This window comes from Mobula birostris, chromosome 14 (genome assembly GCF_030028105.1).
Source record: "Mobula birostris isolate sMobBir1 chromosome 14, sMobBir1.hap1, whole genome shotgun sequence".
Lineage (NCBI taxonomy): Eukaryota > Metazoa > Chordata > Chondrichthyes > Myliobatiformes > Myliobatidae > Mobula > Mobula birostris.
Genome location: NC_092383.1, coordinates 35844530 through 35861787, shown reverse-complemented (window position 1 = coordinate 35861787; position 17258 = coordinate 35844530). Strand labels below are relative to the sequence as shown.

The window sequence follows — 17258 nt, the reverse complement described above, 5'->3', positions numbered from 1 at the left end:
CTCCAACATCTTGTGTGTGTTAAAAAAGATGGCTGGAAATAAGCAGCAGGTTGGAAGAACAGTTAACAGTTTGGTGTTTAGAGCTTTCATTAGACCTGGACTTTCAGACTGAGGATGTATCTTAATTCAGCTCTCCTGGTGGGAAAATGATGAAGGTGATCAGCCCCTTGTTTAAAACACCTTGCCTGATTTTACTCTGCAAAATCAGTGGCCTGTAGATTTTGACATAATCAAACAAGCAACCGACCCCCTTGGTTTTCTGGAGCCTCGGATAGTTGTAATTTCCTTCGGGGAATGATTAAGCCAACTCAGGACATCATTGGGTCAATTGACTGCAGAGAGTCTTGGACCAAGAAGGGAGGGACCCAGTTGGCAGGGTCCATGTGGTAACGAATGACATACATAGGAGACAGAAGGAAGTTCTAATCAAGGAATATGAACAGCTTGATTCCAAATTAAAATGCTGCACATGAAAGGTGATCATCTCTGGATTACCAATGAAACCTTGTGCAAGTTGTTGTAAGGTCAATAAGATTAGACAGCTGAATGTGTGGTTCAAAGATTGATGTGGGAGAAACAGGCACTGGGGAAAAGGAAGCTGTTCAGTTAATTCAGACTTCACTTGAATTGGGGTGGGACCAGTGTCCTAATGAATGGAATAACTAGGGCTTTACACAAGGCTTTAAATGAAACAGTGTATGTTTTGTGTGTTCAGGGATAATAGTTTGTGCTGTGTACTGCTGATGGTGGTGTTTAGGAAGTTGATGAAAGAAAAACATAACGGTGAGGTATCAAAATTAGTAATGAGAAACAAAAGCAGGCTCAATCAGAAAGGAAAAGTGTAAACACAAATCAGCGCAAACCAGTTGGAGTCAGAACAGGGAAAAGTGGCATAAAGGAAAATGGAAGGGTCTTTATTTGAATGCCCGTAGCATTTGTAACGAGCAATGTGGAATAATGGCACAAACATCTCATAGCCTTTCGAAAGACACAGCTGCAATGTGCACAGGGTGGAGAAATGCAGACCAGATACACTTCAGAAACAGGTTTAATATCACTGGCAGACATCGGGAAATTTGGTGTCTTTGGGGTAGCAGTACAGTGCAGTACGTAATAATAGAGAAAAAATATGAATTACAATAAGTGTGTGTGTATGTGTGCGTGTGTGTGTATATATATATATATATATATATATATATAATTAAATGAAATAAGTAGATCAAAAAATATAAATTAAAAAGTAGTGAGGTAGTGTTCATGGGTTCAATGTGGATTCAGAAACTGGATGCAGAAAGGAAGAAGCTGTTCCTGAATCATAGAGTGTGTGCCTTCAGACTTCTGTGCCTCATCTTCGATGGTAACCTGAGTGATGGGGGTTCTTAATGATGGATGCTGCCTTTTTGAGGCACTGCTCCTTGAAGATGTCCCAGATACTATGGAAGCTAGTGTCCATGATGGATCTGATTAAGTTTACAACTCTCTGCAGCTTACTTTGATCCTGTGCAGTAGCCTCCCCTCCTTCGCCGACCAGATGGTGATGCAGCCAGTTAGAATGTTCTCCACAGTACATCAGGAGAAAAATTGCGAGTGTTTTTGGAGACATTCCAAATCTTCTCAAACTCCAATTAAATATAGCTGCTGCCATGCCTTCTTTGTAGTTGCATTGATATTTTGGGTCCAGGTTGGATCCTCACCCAGGAACTTGAAGTTGCTCACTCTTTGCACTTCTGATCTCTCTAAAAGGACTGGTGTGTGTTTCCTCGTCTTGTCCTTTCTGACATCCACAATTAGTTCTTTGGTCTTACTTTGAGGCAAGAAATCTTGAGTAATAGACAATCTACAGAAACTCTGTAGGTTGAGCATCATTGGTGGGTGGGGGAGGAATTTAATTGGTGGGGTGGGGAGATGGAGGAATTTCATTGGTGGAATGGAGAGATGGAGGGGTGGAGGGAGGAATTTCATTGGTAGAGTCGGGAGATGGAGGGGTAGAGGGAGGTATTTCATTGGTGGGATGGGGAGATGGAGGGTGGAGGGAAGAATTTCATTGGTGGGGTGGGGAGATGGAGGGGTGGAGGGAGGAATTTCATTGGTGGGGTGAGGAGATGGAGGGGTGGAGGGAAGAATTTCATTGGTGGGGTGGGGAGATGGAGGGGTGGAGGGAGGAATTTCATCGGTGGGGTGGGGAGATGGAAGGTGGAGGCAGGAATTTCATTGGTGGGGTGGGGAGATGGAGGGGTGGAGAGAGGAATTTCATTGGTGGGGTGGGGAGATGGAGGGGTGGAGGCAGGAATTTCATTGGTTGGGTGGAGTGATGGAGGGGTGGAGGCAGGAATTTCATTGGTGGGGTGGGGGAGGAATTCCTTTGGTGTGTGGGGGGACAGAAGGGCAGAGGGAGAAATTGTTGAAGTTTATGGTCAAAATCTTGTGTCAGGAAGGTGGGATCTTCTTGATTTTAAAAGCAGCAGAGAAGAATCATCCTAGCTCAGAAAATCAAGTAGGAGCATCATTTTGGGTGGAGCTAAGCAATAGTAAGGGTCAAAAGAATATTGGTAGGAGTTATATATAAAGTCCCAAACAACACTGGTAACAAAGGCCATTGCATCAGGAAACTAGAGATGCTGTAACAGGGTAATATAATAATCATGGGAAACTTTATATATAAACTGAACAAAGCAAATTAACAGTTATGATGTAGTGGGTAAATTTACTGAGTATAAAATAAAGAGTATATTATATTGAGGAACTAATGTACAGTCTATTTTCTGGTAACTAAGCAGCCTTAAGGGAATAGTGATCATAATGTGATGGGATATTGAAAGCAATGTAGTGCAATCTGAAACCAGGGTCTTAAAGCAAACTACAAGAACATAAGGCTTAGTCAGGTTGGAAAACAACTTTAAAGGTTTAACGGCAAACCAACAATGGGTAGCATTTAAAAAACATATATACCATTAAAACATAGCAAAAATACAGGGAAAGTGTTCCAACTATTGCAATCAATGAGCTAAATTCAATTTTAGATCGTTTGTAATGTTGCCTCTAAACAGATGATGGGGAAAAACTCAGAAGTCAGCAAAGAAGGATGAAGGCACAGAGGAGGAAAGCAGAAAGCAAGAGGAGGCTAGCAACAAAAACAATTACAGATACCGAAGGCTTCTGCTGATACGCAAACTGGAAAAGATTAACAGAAGTGAGGTCCTTAGCAGCTAAAACAAGGGAAATGATCATCATGTCTAGAGCAAAGCAAACAAGTCAAAAAATTATTGTGTGAAAACTTCAGGGTAGAATTCACAGTAGACATCCTGGAAAAAGTGAAGGGCAAGGTAAAGGAGGTGTATAAAGAAGTCAGCAAAAATACAAACCTACCAATGGATAAATCAATATATTGAAAGCAGCAACTACCCAGAACCTCATGAACAGCTTCGGAGGAATTTGAAATAGGTTGTTATAATGGATACACTGGTCGATGTCTTCCAAAATTCCATAGATTCTGGAAAGGTTCCCGCATATTGCGAGGTAGCAAAGGCACTCCAGTATTTAGGTACAAAGGAAGAGAGCAAATGAGGACCTATAAAATAGTTAGCCTAACATTAGTAATATGAACACCGGCCCAGATCAGAGGCGAGAGCCGATTTCACTCACTCTCCATGATGGTCACTCCTCTCTCCAGGGAGCCTTTCACTATTCCATTGCTTGATCAGTATACACTCCAGCCCAGACAGGGTGAAATGACAGGGTGTCAGCATCCGGGGCGAGAGCCGATTTCACTCGTTCTCTGCGATGGTCACTCCTCTCTCCTTGACGCTGAGGTTATGAAGACTGACCCAGCCGCTGTGCTCTGTGCCCGTTAACATGATGAAATAATAAGCAAGGCTTTGGGTCTACTCTGGGCAGTTCTGGGGTTCACATCTGAGGGCTCAATTTGGTTCAGAATGTTGTTTGCATGATTTGTGTTTTTTTTCTTTCTCTTGCACATCGGGTGTTGATCTTCTTTATTCAGGTTCTTATGCGTTTCTTGCTGTGTGGCTACCTGTGAACAAACAAATCTCAAGGTTGTAAAATTTACACATTCTTTATAATAAATGCACTTTGAATCTTTGAGTGAAAATGCAGGCACCTATTATTAAGAAAGTGACAACAAGGAGACACAAGCAATTGTAGATGTTGCAATCTGGAGCTAAAACATATCTGTTGAGACAGAGGAGGCAATGTTTTTGGTCTGAGAAGGTAGAGAGGAGATAGCCTACAAAGAGGCAAGAGTGAGACTGGCAAGCAACAGGGTGAGGAGGGAGATAATAGGTGAGGGAGAGGGAGGATGAGTTGGGAGATAGAGGTTGGTATATGATAGGTAGAGATGGGTAATAAGAGGCAGAAAGGGGGCAGAAGGGGGTGGGTAGGTTGGACATTGACAGGTAGAAAGATGATAAGTGAAATGGAAGAGGCTGTGGATGCTGAATGTGGTAATGAAGTGGAACCAGGTAATGGAGGGCGATGGCAGGCAGATGCAACCATTAGGGTGAGGGGGAGGGGAGGAGAATGAAACAGGCAACAGGGGGCCTGGGGTGGGAACAGTAGAAATGTTTTGGGGGGAGGGGTTGGTGGTGTGATATAATCGGAGTGGATCAGAAGGACAAAGGAACACTCTCATCCCTCCCTTAGCACTTTTCTTACTTATCGGATTCCTGCGAGAAGACAAGCCGGAGCCAGCCGCTGTGTCACCTGGGGTTTTTCTAAAGGCCTTTGATGTGATTCCACACTGAAGATTATTCACCAAAATTACAGCACACATTACTGTACAGGAGAAGAATGCAAATTGAACAACAGACAGAAAATGGCTTTAGGAATGGCAGCTTCTGTGAAATTAGGAAGATTCAGCCTACATTCAGAATCAGAATCAGGTTTATTATCATCGGCATGTGACGTGACATTTGTTAACTGAGCAGCAGCAGTTCAATGCAATACATAATCCAGCAGAGAGAGAAAAAAATAAATAAAATAAAACATAATAATAAATAAACAAGTAAATCAATTACATATATTGAATAGATTTTTTAAAATGTGCAAAAACAGAAATATTGTATATTAAAATAGTGAGGTAGTGTTCATGGGTTCAATGTCCATTTAGGAATCGGATGGCAGAGGGGAAGAAGCTGTTCCTGAATCGCTGAGTTTGTGCCTTCAGGCTTCTGTACCTCCTACCTGATGGTAACAGTGAGAAAAGGGCATGCCCTGGGTGCTGGAGGTCCTTAATAATGGACGCTGCCTTTCTGAGACACCGCTCCCTAAAGATGCCCTGGGTACTTTGTAGGCTAGTGCCCAAGATGGAGCTGACTAGATTTACAACTTTCTGCAACATCTTTCAGTCCTGTGCAGTACAGTAGCCCCTCCATACCAGACGGTGATGCAGCCTGTCAGAATGCTCTCCACAGTACAACTATAGAAGTTTTTGAGTGTATTTGTTGACATGCCAAATCTCTTGAGAAGCAATCTCATTGAAATACGTAAAATTGTTTTGCGTCTTGTCAGGATGGATGTCATTTATTTTAGTTTTATTCTGAGATACAGCATGAAATAGCCACGTCACCCAGCAACCCACTGATTTAATCCTAATCACGGGACAATTTACAAAGACCAATTAACCTACTACTAGTCCATCCTTGGACTGTGGGAGGAAACCAGGGGACCCAAAGGAAACGTGAGCAGTCAGGAAGGAACTGACAAACTTTCTTACAGAGGATGCTGGAATTGAATGCCGAACTCCGACGCCCTGAGCTGTAAGAGCATTACTCTCCATGGTGCCTCACAGCAGAGTTGATGTTCCAAGGTCTTCCTGAGTTAGAGATCACATTCTCAAAGTAAGTGGTCAACTGTTCAGGACAGAAACCAGGAGAAGGGGAGCTGAGTGAAGGAAGATGGAGTTGACCAACAAAACCTAATCGAGTGATGGAGTGAGTTCAGCAGCAGTAATTGATTTCTTTCAAATTCATTTTCAGGATTTAGGTAGGTGGAGATGAGTCCACGACCAGATCAACCATTATCTTACTGAATGGCGGAACAGGCTCGATGGCCTACTCCTGCTCCTATTTCTTATGTTCTTATGTATATCTGGCAAGAACAGTGTTTATTGCAGACCCCTAGTTGTTGAGAATGGTATGTTCCTGTTTCTTTGTCTTCTGTTGTTACATAGGACACAGGAACAGACCGTTTGGCGTACAATTTCTGCACTAAACACAAGGCCAAATTAAACTAAATCCATTCTGCCTGTACGTGATCCTTACCCCTCCATTCCCTGCATCTTCATGTGTCCATCAAAAAGCACCTCAAACACCACGAGTGTATTTACTTCCTTGGCAGCACGTTCCACTCACTGTGCAAATAAAATCTTGCTCAGCACGCCTGCTTTAACCACCCCCCTCTCACGTTCAGTGCATGTCCTCTAGTATTTGACACTTCCACCCTGGAGAAAACATCCTGACTATCTATGCTACTTCTAAATTTATAAATTGCTGTGAGGTCTTCCCTCAGCCTCCAACACTGCAGAAAAAAAACAATCCAGATTTGTCCAGCCTCTCCTTAAATCCTGGTAAATCTCTTCTGCACCCTTTCCAAAGCCTCCACATCCTTCCTACGATGGGGAGACTAGAACTGTACACAAATGTGGCCTTACTAAAGTTTTACATCACTACGACCTGCCCTTCTTATCGTTGTACTCTGCACTCCAGACGATGAAAGCCAGCATGTCATTAGATTATGAGGGCACTCAGTCTCCGTTTATTGTCATTTAGAAATGCATGCATTAAGAAATGATACTATGTTCCTCCAGAGTGATATCACAAAAAAACAGGACAAACCAAAGACTAACACTGACAAGACCACATAATTATAACATATAGTTACAGCAGTGCAAAGCAATACCATAATTTGATAAAGAGCAGACCATGGGCACGGTAAAAAAAAGTCTCAAAGTTCCAATCGACTCCCGATAGTCCCGATAGCAGACGGCAAAAGGGAGAAACTCTCCCTACCATAAACCTCCCGGCACCGACAACTGCCGATGCATTGGAAGCACCCGACCACAGCTGACTCTGAGTCCATCCGAAAATTCGAGCCTCCGACCAGCCCTTCGACACCGAGAACCAAGCACCATCTCTGCCGAACGATTCAATCTCGCCCCGGCCGCCAGGCAACAAGCAAAGCCGAGGACTCGGGGCCTTCTCCTCCAGGGACTCTGGATCACACAGTAGCAGCAGCAGCGAAAAAGGCACTTCAGAAGTTTCTCCAGATGTTCCTCCGTTCTCTCACGTCTGTCTCCATCAAATCAGGATTGTGCACGGCACCCTACTTGACAGATTACAGATATCATTCACTGGAGTGGCTGCTGCGTGCTGTGTCGCGCCGCCATCTTCTCCTCACCTTGTCATACACCTTCCTTACCACACTATCTACTTGCATGTCCACTTTCAGGGAACAATGGACTTGAACTTCAAGATTCCTCTGTATCTCTTTGCCGTTAAAGGTCCTGCCATTAACTATCTACTTTCCATTTACAATTGGCCTCCCAAAGTGCCACACGTCACACATGCTTGGATTGAACTCTATTTGCCATTTGTAACTCATGGATATCCTTTATCCTCTCTACAAATCTATCAATCTCTGATTCGTCTGCAGATTTACCAAATGCCATCTATATTTTCATCCAAGTCATTTATATATAATCACAAACAACAGAAATCCCAGCACCAATCCTTTTTGAACACAATTGGTCACGGATCTCCAGCCTGAATAACACCCTTCCATCACTCCCCTATCTGCTATGAATTGGCTAATTTTAAATCCAAAGTATATAGTCTGATGCATTTTTATCTTTTAGTGTAGCCTCCCATAAGGAACATTGTCAAATAACTTATTAAATTCCATGTAGATAACATCCACTGCACTATTGTCAGTGATCACCTTCATCTCCTCGAAAAACTCAAATCCATTTTGTGACACATGACCTGCCCCACATATAGCCATGTTTTATAAAATGTGACTAATCCTTTTCCAAAAAATCCTTTCCAATAGCTTCACTACCTCTAATGTGAGGGCTAATGCCTTATAATTTCCTGGATTATCCCTAATTCCCTTCTTGAACAAAGGAACAACATTGACTATTCTGCAGACGTCCAGGACCTCACCTGGTGTTATTGAGGACACAAAGAGCTTGGTGAAGGCAACAGCATTCTCCTCTCTTGCCTCTTTCAATAACCTGGGATATATCTCATCAGGCCCTGCTGATCTATCCACTTCAATATTCCTCAGGAGACACAGCATCACCTCCGTTATTCCAAAATGTCCTACACTGCTGTCACTATCCTCTATGTCCTTCTCCTTGCTGAATACCAATGCAAAGTGCTCATTTAGTATCTTGCCCACTTCTTCTGACTCCAACATAAATCCACTCTGTGATCCTCGAGTGGTCCTACCCACTTCATAGTTATCCTCTTGTTTTTAATTGGGATTCTGTTCACTCTTACTCACCAAGGGTATTTCATGACCCCTTTTGACAATCCTAATTCTCTGCTTGAATATTATTCCAAGAGACCAGCTGGATTTTTGTTTCCTAAAACTTACATATGCTTCCTTTATATTTTCAACTAAATTCACCATTTCTCTTGTCTTTCAAAGTTCTCTCACCCTGCTATTCTTGTGCCTCCTCCTTCCTGGAATGTGTAAGTTCTGAGCTCTGATCAACTGGTCTTTAAATAATTCCCACATTTTGATATGTGGACTTGCCCAATAACAGCCACTCCCAATTAAATTCCCCCAGCTCCTGTCCAATAATGGTGTATTTTGCCCTGCCCCAATACACACACACTGAAGTGGCAGAATGGATAAGGAGCCATCTAAACTAATACTTGTTGTTTCGGCCAAGGAGCAGAGTTAACGGATTAAATGTTTTGCAAACTGGTTTTTATGGAAAGCTAAAACAAATTGTAGTACAAAAAAATCCATGAATTAACTTTTATGCGTTCCAGAGGATCACAGGCACATAAGAGCATAGAACAGTATTGCATCTACTGGGTCCTTGGTCCATGATGTTGTGTCAGCCTATACAAACCTACTCCATGATTAATCTAACCCTGCCTCCTTACACAGCCCATAGCACTCCAATTTTCTAACATCCAGATACCTATCTAACAGTCTATTATATGTCCCTAATTTCTACCATCACCCTGGCAATACACCCCTCTGAAAAAAATATGCTTTCCCAAATGTCTCCCCACTCACCTGAAGTGAATGTCCTCATTGAGAAGGAATTTGTAAGGTATTAGTCAGACCACATTTGTAGTGTTGTGAGTAGTTTGGGGCCCCAAATCCGAGAAAGGATGTGGAGAGGGTCCAGAGGATATTTATGAGAATGATCCAGGAATTAAAGGGTTAACTTATGAGGATTGTTGGATGGCTCTGGAACTATACTCACTGGAGGTCAGAAGAATGAGGGGGGAATCTCACTGAAACCTACCAAATATTGAAGGACCTGGCTAGAGTGGACATACTGAAGAGGTTTCCAATAATGGGAGAGTTTAGGACCAGAGGGCACAGACTCAAAATAGAAAAATACCCCTTTCAAATAGAGATGAAAAAGAATTTCTCAGATGCTGGTGGATCTGTGGAATTCTTTGCAAAAGACAGCTGTGGAGGCCAAGTCATTGGGTATATTTAAAATGGATACTCTTGATTAGTAAGAGCATCAAAGGTTATGCAGAAAAGGCAAGACAACGGGGTTGAGAGGGAAAATAAATCAGACATGACCAAATGGCACAGTAGACATAATGGGCTGAATGGCCCAACTCTGCTCTTATGTCTTATGATCCTCTGGTGTTGCCCAATGCCACCTTTGGAAAAAGATACTGGGCACTTTACCTATGCCTCTTGTAATCTTACACACTTCTATCAGGTCACCTCCCATTCACCTTCACTCCAAAAAGAAAAGCTCTAGCTCATTCAACCTTTCCTTATAAGACATGCTCATTAATCCAAGCAGCATCCTGTTAGATCTACTCTACACCCTCTCCAAAGCTTCCACATCCTCCCTATAATGAGGGGAGCAGAACTGAGCAGAATTACAGTGTCACAGTAGCATTACAAGTGTGGTCTAACCAGAGTGGTGTTGGCACGTGGCCGAGTGGTTAAGGCGTTCGTCAGTGATCTGAAGGTTGCTAGTTCGAGTCTTGGCTGAGGCAGCGTGTTGTGTCCTTGAGCAAGGCACTTAACCACACATTGCTTTGCGACGACACCGGTGCCAAGCTGTATGGGTCCCAGTGCCCTTCCCTTGGACAACATCAGTGGCATGGGGAGGGGAGACTTGCAGCATGGGCAACTGCCGGTCTTCCATACAACCTTGCCCAGGCCTGCGCCCTGGAAACCTTCCAAGGCTCAAATCCATGGTCTCACGAGACTAACAGATGCCTATACTATATTAACCAGAGTGTTATAGAGCTGCAACTTTACCTCATAGCTCTTGAAATGAATCCCTTCAACTAATGAAGGCCTACACCCCATATGCCATTTTAAACCAAATTATCAACATGTGCTGCAGCTTTGAATGATCTATGCACATAGACCATAAGATCCCTCTGTTCCTCCACACTGTTAAGAATCCTGCCATTAACTCTGCCTTCAACTCCTGTGTGCTATCCACAACGCCTTCATGACATCTGCAGACTTATGAACCCACCCTTGCACTTGCTCGTCCAAGTCATTTGTAAAACTCGCAAAGAGTAAGAGTCCCAGAACAGATCCCTGTGGAACACCGTCGGTTACCAACCCCCAGGAAGTGTACGGTCCTTCCACTACTACTCCCTGCCTTCTGTGGACAAGCCAATTCTGAATCCACGCAGGCAAGTTTCCTTGGATCCTGTGCTTCAAGGCTTTCTGAGTGAGCCTACTGTTGGGAACCCTGTCCAAGGCCTGACTAAAATCAACATCCACCAGTCTACCTTCATCAATTTGTTTTGTTACTTCTTCAAAGAATTTCAGTCAGGCTTGTGAGACACAACCTGCCCCTCACCATGCAATGTTGACTGCCCCCAAGCATACTATGGTTCTCTAAGTACTCATAAATCCTGTTTCTTATTATCCCTTCCAATAGGTTCTCCAAGCTTTCCTCTACACTTGGAAGCAGAGGTTGGGCAGAGCCAGAGAGCAAGCCCACCTCAGTTTTACGTAGAACAAATGTAAACAGGCACTTCAGCCCTTCAGCACAATGTTTGCACATACACTGTGCTGAATTAAACTAAATCTCTTCTGCCTGCCTATGTACACTGCTTCCATTCCCTGCATGCCCAAGTGTCTAACAGCCTTTTACATGCCACTACCATGTCTGCACCTACCACTACCCCGTTCCAGGCACCCAAAACTCTGTAAAAACTATCCTACACATCTCCTTTAAACTTGTTGCCTTGCACCTTCAATGAATATCCTCTAGGTACCTGACGTTTCTACCCCGGGAAAGAGATCTTGACTGATCTATGCCTCATCTAATCTTATACATTTCTCTCAGTTCTAATCCAAGCCTCTCAAGTTTCCTTGCCACGACCAAGATGAACCGTCTGTGTTTGTTCATCAATTAGTGCACAGAATGAGAAGTGGGAGCAGGCAAGTTATCCTGACTCCCTGATTTCCCTTCAAGTGCTCAGAGGGGTAAAGCAGGCATCCCCTGTGGGCAGCCAGACCCAACTGTGGAGCTACACTGTTCCTTCTGGCCTTAATAACTCACTTAAGATGATATTACTGAAGATGGGCAACAGCTTATCGCTGGGATTGGAGGCAAAAGTTGTGCTCACCCTGCCCTCCTCGGTGCTGAGGATGAGGCTGTGTCCTACTCCAGACTTCGTATCTGTGAGCTTGTCTCACTGTCTGATGAACTGTTTGGGGCTCCGGGTCTATTGTCTCAATTTCTTTCTGAATGCTGTTGCTTGCTTTTATTGTTTGCAGGATTTGTGTTTTTTTCTCTCTCTCTGCGCATTGCGTGTTTGTTGGTCTTTTTTTTATCGGGTTCTTTCAGGTTTCTTGTTTTGTGTCTGCCTGTAAGCAGACAAATCTCAAGGTTGTATAATTTTAGATTAGATTAGATTAGATTATGAGACTCAGTCCTCGTTTATTGTCATTTAGAAATGCATACATGCATTAAGAAATGATACAATGTTCCTCCAGAGTGATATCACAGAAAAACAGGACAAACCAAAGACTAACACTGACAGAACCACATAACTATAACATATAGTTACAGCAGTGCAAAGCAATACCATAATTTGATGAAGAGCAGACCATGGGCACGGTAAAAAAAAGTCTCAAGTCCCGATCAACTCCCGAGTCCCCAATAGCAGGCGGCAAAAGGGAGAAACACCCTACCATAAACCTCCACGTACTGACAACTGCCAACGCCTTGGAAGCAGCCGACTACAGCCGACACCGAGTCCGTCCATCCAAAAACTTCGAGCCTCCGACCAGCTCCTCCGATACAGCCTCCCAAGCACCATCCTCTGCCGAGCGCCTTCGATACATTCTTTGAGAATAAATGTACTTTGCATTTATTGAGGCCTGAGCCTATCAGTCCATTAAAAAGATCTCCAGACTCATGACATCTTCTCTGCTTCAACTAGGGGCACAAGAAAGACCACAGAGACCCAGTGAAACACACGGTAGTCTCTAACCTGATGAATGAATGTTGATTTCTCTAACTTTCAGCAACCAGTTCCCCATCACCCCGTCTCTTTCATCTCTCCCACCCTCACCTGCCAGCATCCAACATCATTCCCACCTGTCTACCTTACCCCTTCATATGGATCCATCTATCACCTGCCAGCACTCACTCCACACTTCTTCCCCACCCTTTCACACTGGCTAACTCCCTGTTTTATTTCCAGTCCTGGGGGAAGGGGGTTCAACCCGAAACATCGACTGTCCATTTCCCTCCGTGGATACTGCCTGTCACATTGAGTTCCTCCAGCATTTTGTGTGTTGCCCTACCTGAAGCAAATGCCTTTGCCGCTGGAGGAGAATCATGGGCTACTTTATGTTCCGTGCCAGCAACAGAAGAGAGATGCTGAGAATCCCATGATGAACCAGGCCAGCAAATGCAATGAATGTGTGAAAGCCCTGTTCTGCCACATTGTTCACCAAAGGATGAGCACAGTGTGGCATTTGTACAGTCACTGCAAGATCACCGATAAACTGTGGGCAACACTACAGCCCAAGCAGTTCAGCTCAGAATGTTGAAGCTGCTCTAACCTTGGTCAGCACCAGCCATTGGTGCCAGTCATTCAAGCCTCACAGCAGATTCCTAACGCATCAAGGATGACTGGAGATCACTGAGGAACATCTCGGGGAGCTCAGATTCTTTGGTTAATAATAAACGTAATTATTCATTTACTGAGATACAGTGCAGAGTATGCCCTGCAGGCCCTTTGAGCAATTCCTTGATTTAACCCTTGCCTCACCACAGTACAATTTGCAATGACCAATTAAGCTCCCAACTGTTACGTGTTTGGACTGTGGGAGGAAACCAGAGCACTCAGTCACGGGGAGAACGTACAAACTCCTTACAGGCAGCAGTAGGAAGCCTGTACTGTACTGTTAACCTATTACTTATTCAACGAGATTAAACGTATCAAGGACAAATCAAAGCAGGAGAAAGAGGACGAGCAGTACCAGAGTGTGAAAGAAAGCAGATTTATTCCTTTGATCAATTAAACTCATGAGCTTAAGGTGCCCCAAGTCAAGTTATAGATGAAGTGGCAAGAGTCATGGAGCATGAAGACAGGCCACTCAGCCCAATTCATCCATCCTGACTAAGATGTGGATCTATAGAGCCACCTTCCTTCATTTAGCCCATATTCCTTGATAACTTTCCTATCCATGCATTTAAGTGAAACCACTGTTAAAATGGAAGAAGTGCAACAATGGGGACAGGGATCCTGGGATGAGTGATAATGACTGGATTCTAGGTGTAACTCAGAAGCATCTCCCTTTCATGGCAATTAAATTAATTTGGTCCAGGGGCTACTCCACTTAAGTTATTGTAAACAGAATTATTGAACATAAACATTGCAATAATATACTTAGCCAGAAAATAACTTTAAGAATTTTCTTTTGAAACACAAAATAACTTCAGTTCTCAGCCTAGTGAGGCATAGTTATTCCTGATAATGCTGGAGTGATTAATATTCTTCACATTTGGCAATAGACACTGCCATCTACTGGTTACTCCTGACAACAGACTGCAGTTATAAATTAAAGAAACCTGATTTTAAAATAGATATTGTAATACCTAGGTTCTCCTTCAAACACATCAAATAAAAACACTTCATTAGTTATGAAATCAATAATACATTCTCTTTATATTCAGAATATACAGTGAATTGACAGATATACAAACAACTATAAAAAAAGGATTGGGAGAAAGTTGGTGTTGCAATCTTTTTGGTGAAAGCAACAGGCCAAGCAGCATCTATAGGAAGAGGTACAGTCGACGTTTTGGGCCGAGACAACGTTGACTGTACCTTTTCCTATAGATGCTGCCTGGTCTGCTGCATTCACCAGCAACTTTTATGTCTGTTGCTTGAAATTGCAGCGTCTGCAGATTTCCTCGTGTTGCAATCTGTTTATTTATTTATTTGAGATACAGCATAGATAAAGCTTTCAGCCACACCACACAGCAAACCCCGATTTAATCCTAGCCTAATCAAGGGACAATTTACCAAGACCAATTAATCTACTAACTGGTACATCTTTGGACTGTGGGAGGAAATCCACACAGTCATGGGGAAAACGTATAAACCCCTTACATGCAGCGGGAATTGATCTTGGGTCGCCTGTACTGCAAAGTGTTGTGCTAATCACTAGGCTACCATGCCGTCCCAGTGAGGGCCTGTGAGAATATTAGAGACTTCAGCGAGCTGTGGCAGAAACTTTGACGCAAAGATGTTGGAATTCATTTCCAGTAATAAAGGCAGGTACTGTCAACGTTCAAAGTTTTGCTGCATTGCTTACTAGAGGTTAGAGGAGATATGGAAAGGGTGATGTAGTGTGTACAATATAAAGGACAGCCACTCTGCTCATAGCTCTACCTCTTCCTTTGCTTGTGCAAGCAGCAACAAAGGAATCCCTACACACTCCACTGTTACTGAGTTTGCAGTGTTGCTATTTGTGGCAGAAGCAGGACAGTGATCCACTGAGAAGAGTATAGGTTTCCCCAGGAAAAGCAGCCTGATGGACAGCAGGCAATGGGCACGTTGGAGGGGGCTTGAGAGGTACGAGCAGGTTCACCTCCGTGTCACCCAGCAACCCCGATTTAATCCCAGCCTTCATGCCACTCAGCTATCCCCCGATTTAATCCCAGTTTCCTCACCACTCAGCTATCCCTGATTTAATCCCAGTTTCCTCACCGCTCAGCAATCCCCCGATTTAATCCCAACCTTCATGCCACCCAGCAATCCGATTTAATCCAAGCCTTCATGCCACCCAGCTATCCCCCGATTTAATCCCAGTTTCCTCACCGCTCAGCAATCCCTGATTTAATCCCAGCCTCCGTGTCACCCAGATATCCCCCAATTTAACCCCAGCCTCTGTGTCACCCAGCAAACCCCTGATTTAATCCCAGCCTCTGTGTCACCCAGCAAACCCCCGATTTAATCCCAGCCTCTGTGTCACCCAGCAATCCCCCAATTTAATCTCAGCCTCTGTGTCACCCAGCAATCCTGATTTAATCCCAGCCTTTGTGTCGCCTAGCAATCCCCCGATTTAATCCCAGCCTCCTCACCGCTCAGCAGTCTCCTGATTTAATCCTAACCTAAGCATTGGACAATCTACAATGGCCAATTAACCTAACAACCAATAGGTCTGGACTGTGGGGGGAAACGAGAACACTCAGAGGAAACCCATGTGGTCATGCAGAGAACATATAAATCCTTACAGGCAGCAGCGGGAATAGATTTAGGACTGTTAGATTAGGGTGTAGAATTGTTATTTTTCTTGTGGTTTACCTTTCCTATGCTTGCTTATAATTTTTATATAATCATCAATATATTTGTGTTCAGTAAATTTTCTGGTAATTGGAGTATAGCTGATTCTGTATTTTCTATTAAGTTTCGGTTTTTCTGCAATGTATCACACCACTTAAATCTGGCTATTTTATACATTAATCGTTTTCTCTAATCTGAGTATGAGACAAAGACAATGTTTTTTTTCTTCGTTCTTGTAACTCTTTATAAAAAGGCAGTAGCCAACAAGCTTTTTGCCTCATTCTCAACTTCTGAGGAACCTCTGAATCACTATCACCAAATCCAACAGGAGAGATGAGGAGTGACCAGTTTTTCCCAGAGACCAGTAAATCTGTGGAATTTTCTACCTGGGAAAGCATTAGAGACTACCTCATTAAGTATATTTAAGACACAGATACATTGATTTTTGCATAGAATGGGGAACTATGGGTAATGGGAAAAAGGCAGGTAAATGGAGTTCAGCCCATGGCTAGATCTGCCATGATCTTATAGAACACCGGAGTGGGCTCAATGGGCCTAGATGGTCTACTGCTGCTCCCATTTCGTAAATATTTGTTGGCACCAGGAACTGCCGCGGTAACAGGAAATAGTATAGACCATGAGGGACACTTCAGTCCAATGCCATTGGAAACTGTCAGAACTCAGGCAGTGGATTATCAGGGAGAACCTAACGGGAGAAGGAGCAGCACTGCCTTCTACGTGGAGACAGGGTTTCAGAGTATGGTCATGAGGCAAGACAGGCTATGGGTCACAGTATCATGGTCAAATCATATTGATGGCGTTGGAAAACTGGTAGGCTGAGAGTCTCATACCTGGGAAAGATAAGAGATGGGATCGGGGTGGGGGGTGGGGGGGGGAAGACTTGGAAGTCACCCAATCTCAATCCCTCAATGTCATTTGAGATGCCCCAGTGTTATGGCTGTTGCAGGATGAGGGCCAAATGAGTAAGGTGGTCAGAAATGGTAAAGGTCACAATAGATAGTAATCCCCATTTGTGTCAGAGGCAGCTGAGATACTGTACATATGGTAGAGGCAGAGGATGAAATGGAGGAATTTGGACTGATATAAATTTGAAAGGAATTTTTTTTAGAAAAGCCATTTTATTCTTGAGCCACCATGAGGACTGAGAATTAAAAAAAAACTCTGCAGATGCTGGAAATCTGAAATAAAACCAGAAAATGTCAGAAACGTTTAGAACGTTAGGCAGCACCT

At 43.5% G+C, this 17258-nt stretch overlaps 1 protein-coding gene across 2 annotated transcripts in view; it reads right to left on the bottom strand.

The window, feature by feature from the left end:
* asb7 (ankyrin repeat and SOCS box containing 7) overlaps nucleotides 1-17258 on the bottom strand; it is a 101219-nt gene that overhangs the window by 12979 nt on the left and 70982 nt on the right. Inside the window, exon 4 of one of the 2 annotated variants that reach the window (XR_011889076.1) lies at nucleotides 3643-4030. Coding sequence is in view for 1 of the 2 variants with exons in the window: in XM_072278372.1 (XP_072134473.1) it covers nucleotides 4005-4030 (26 nt within the window). In the remaining variant the exon portion in view is untranslated. Of the gene's footprint in view, nucleotides 1-2992; nucleotides 4031-17258 lie in introns of those variants that run through there. The other variant, XM_072278372.1, reaches the window with a different exon arrangement.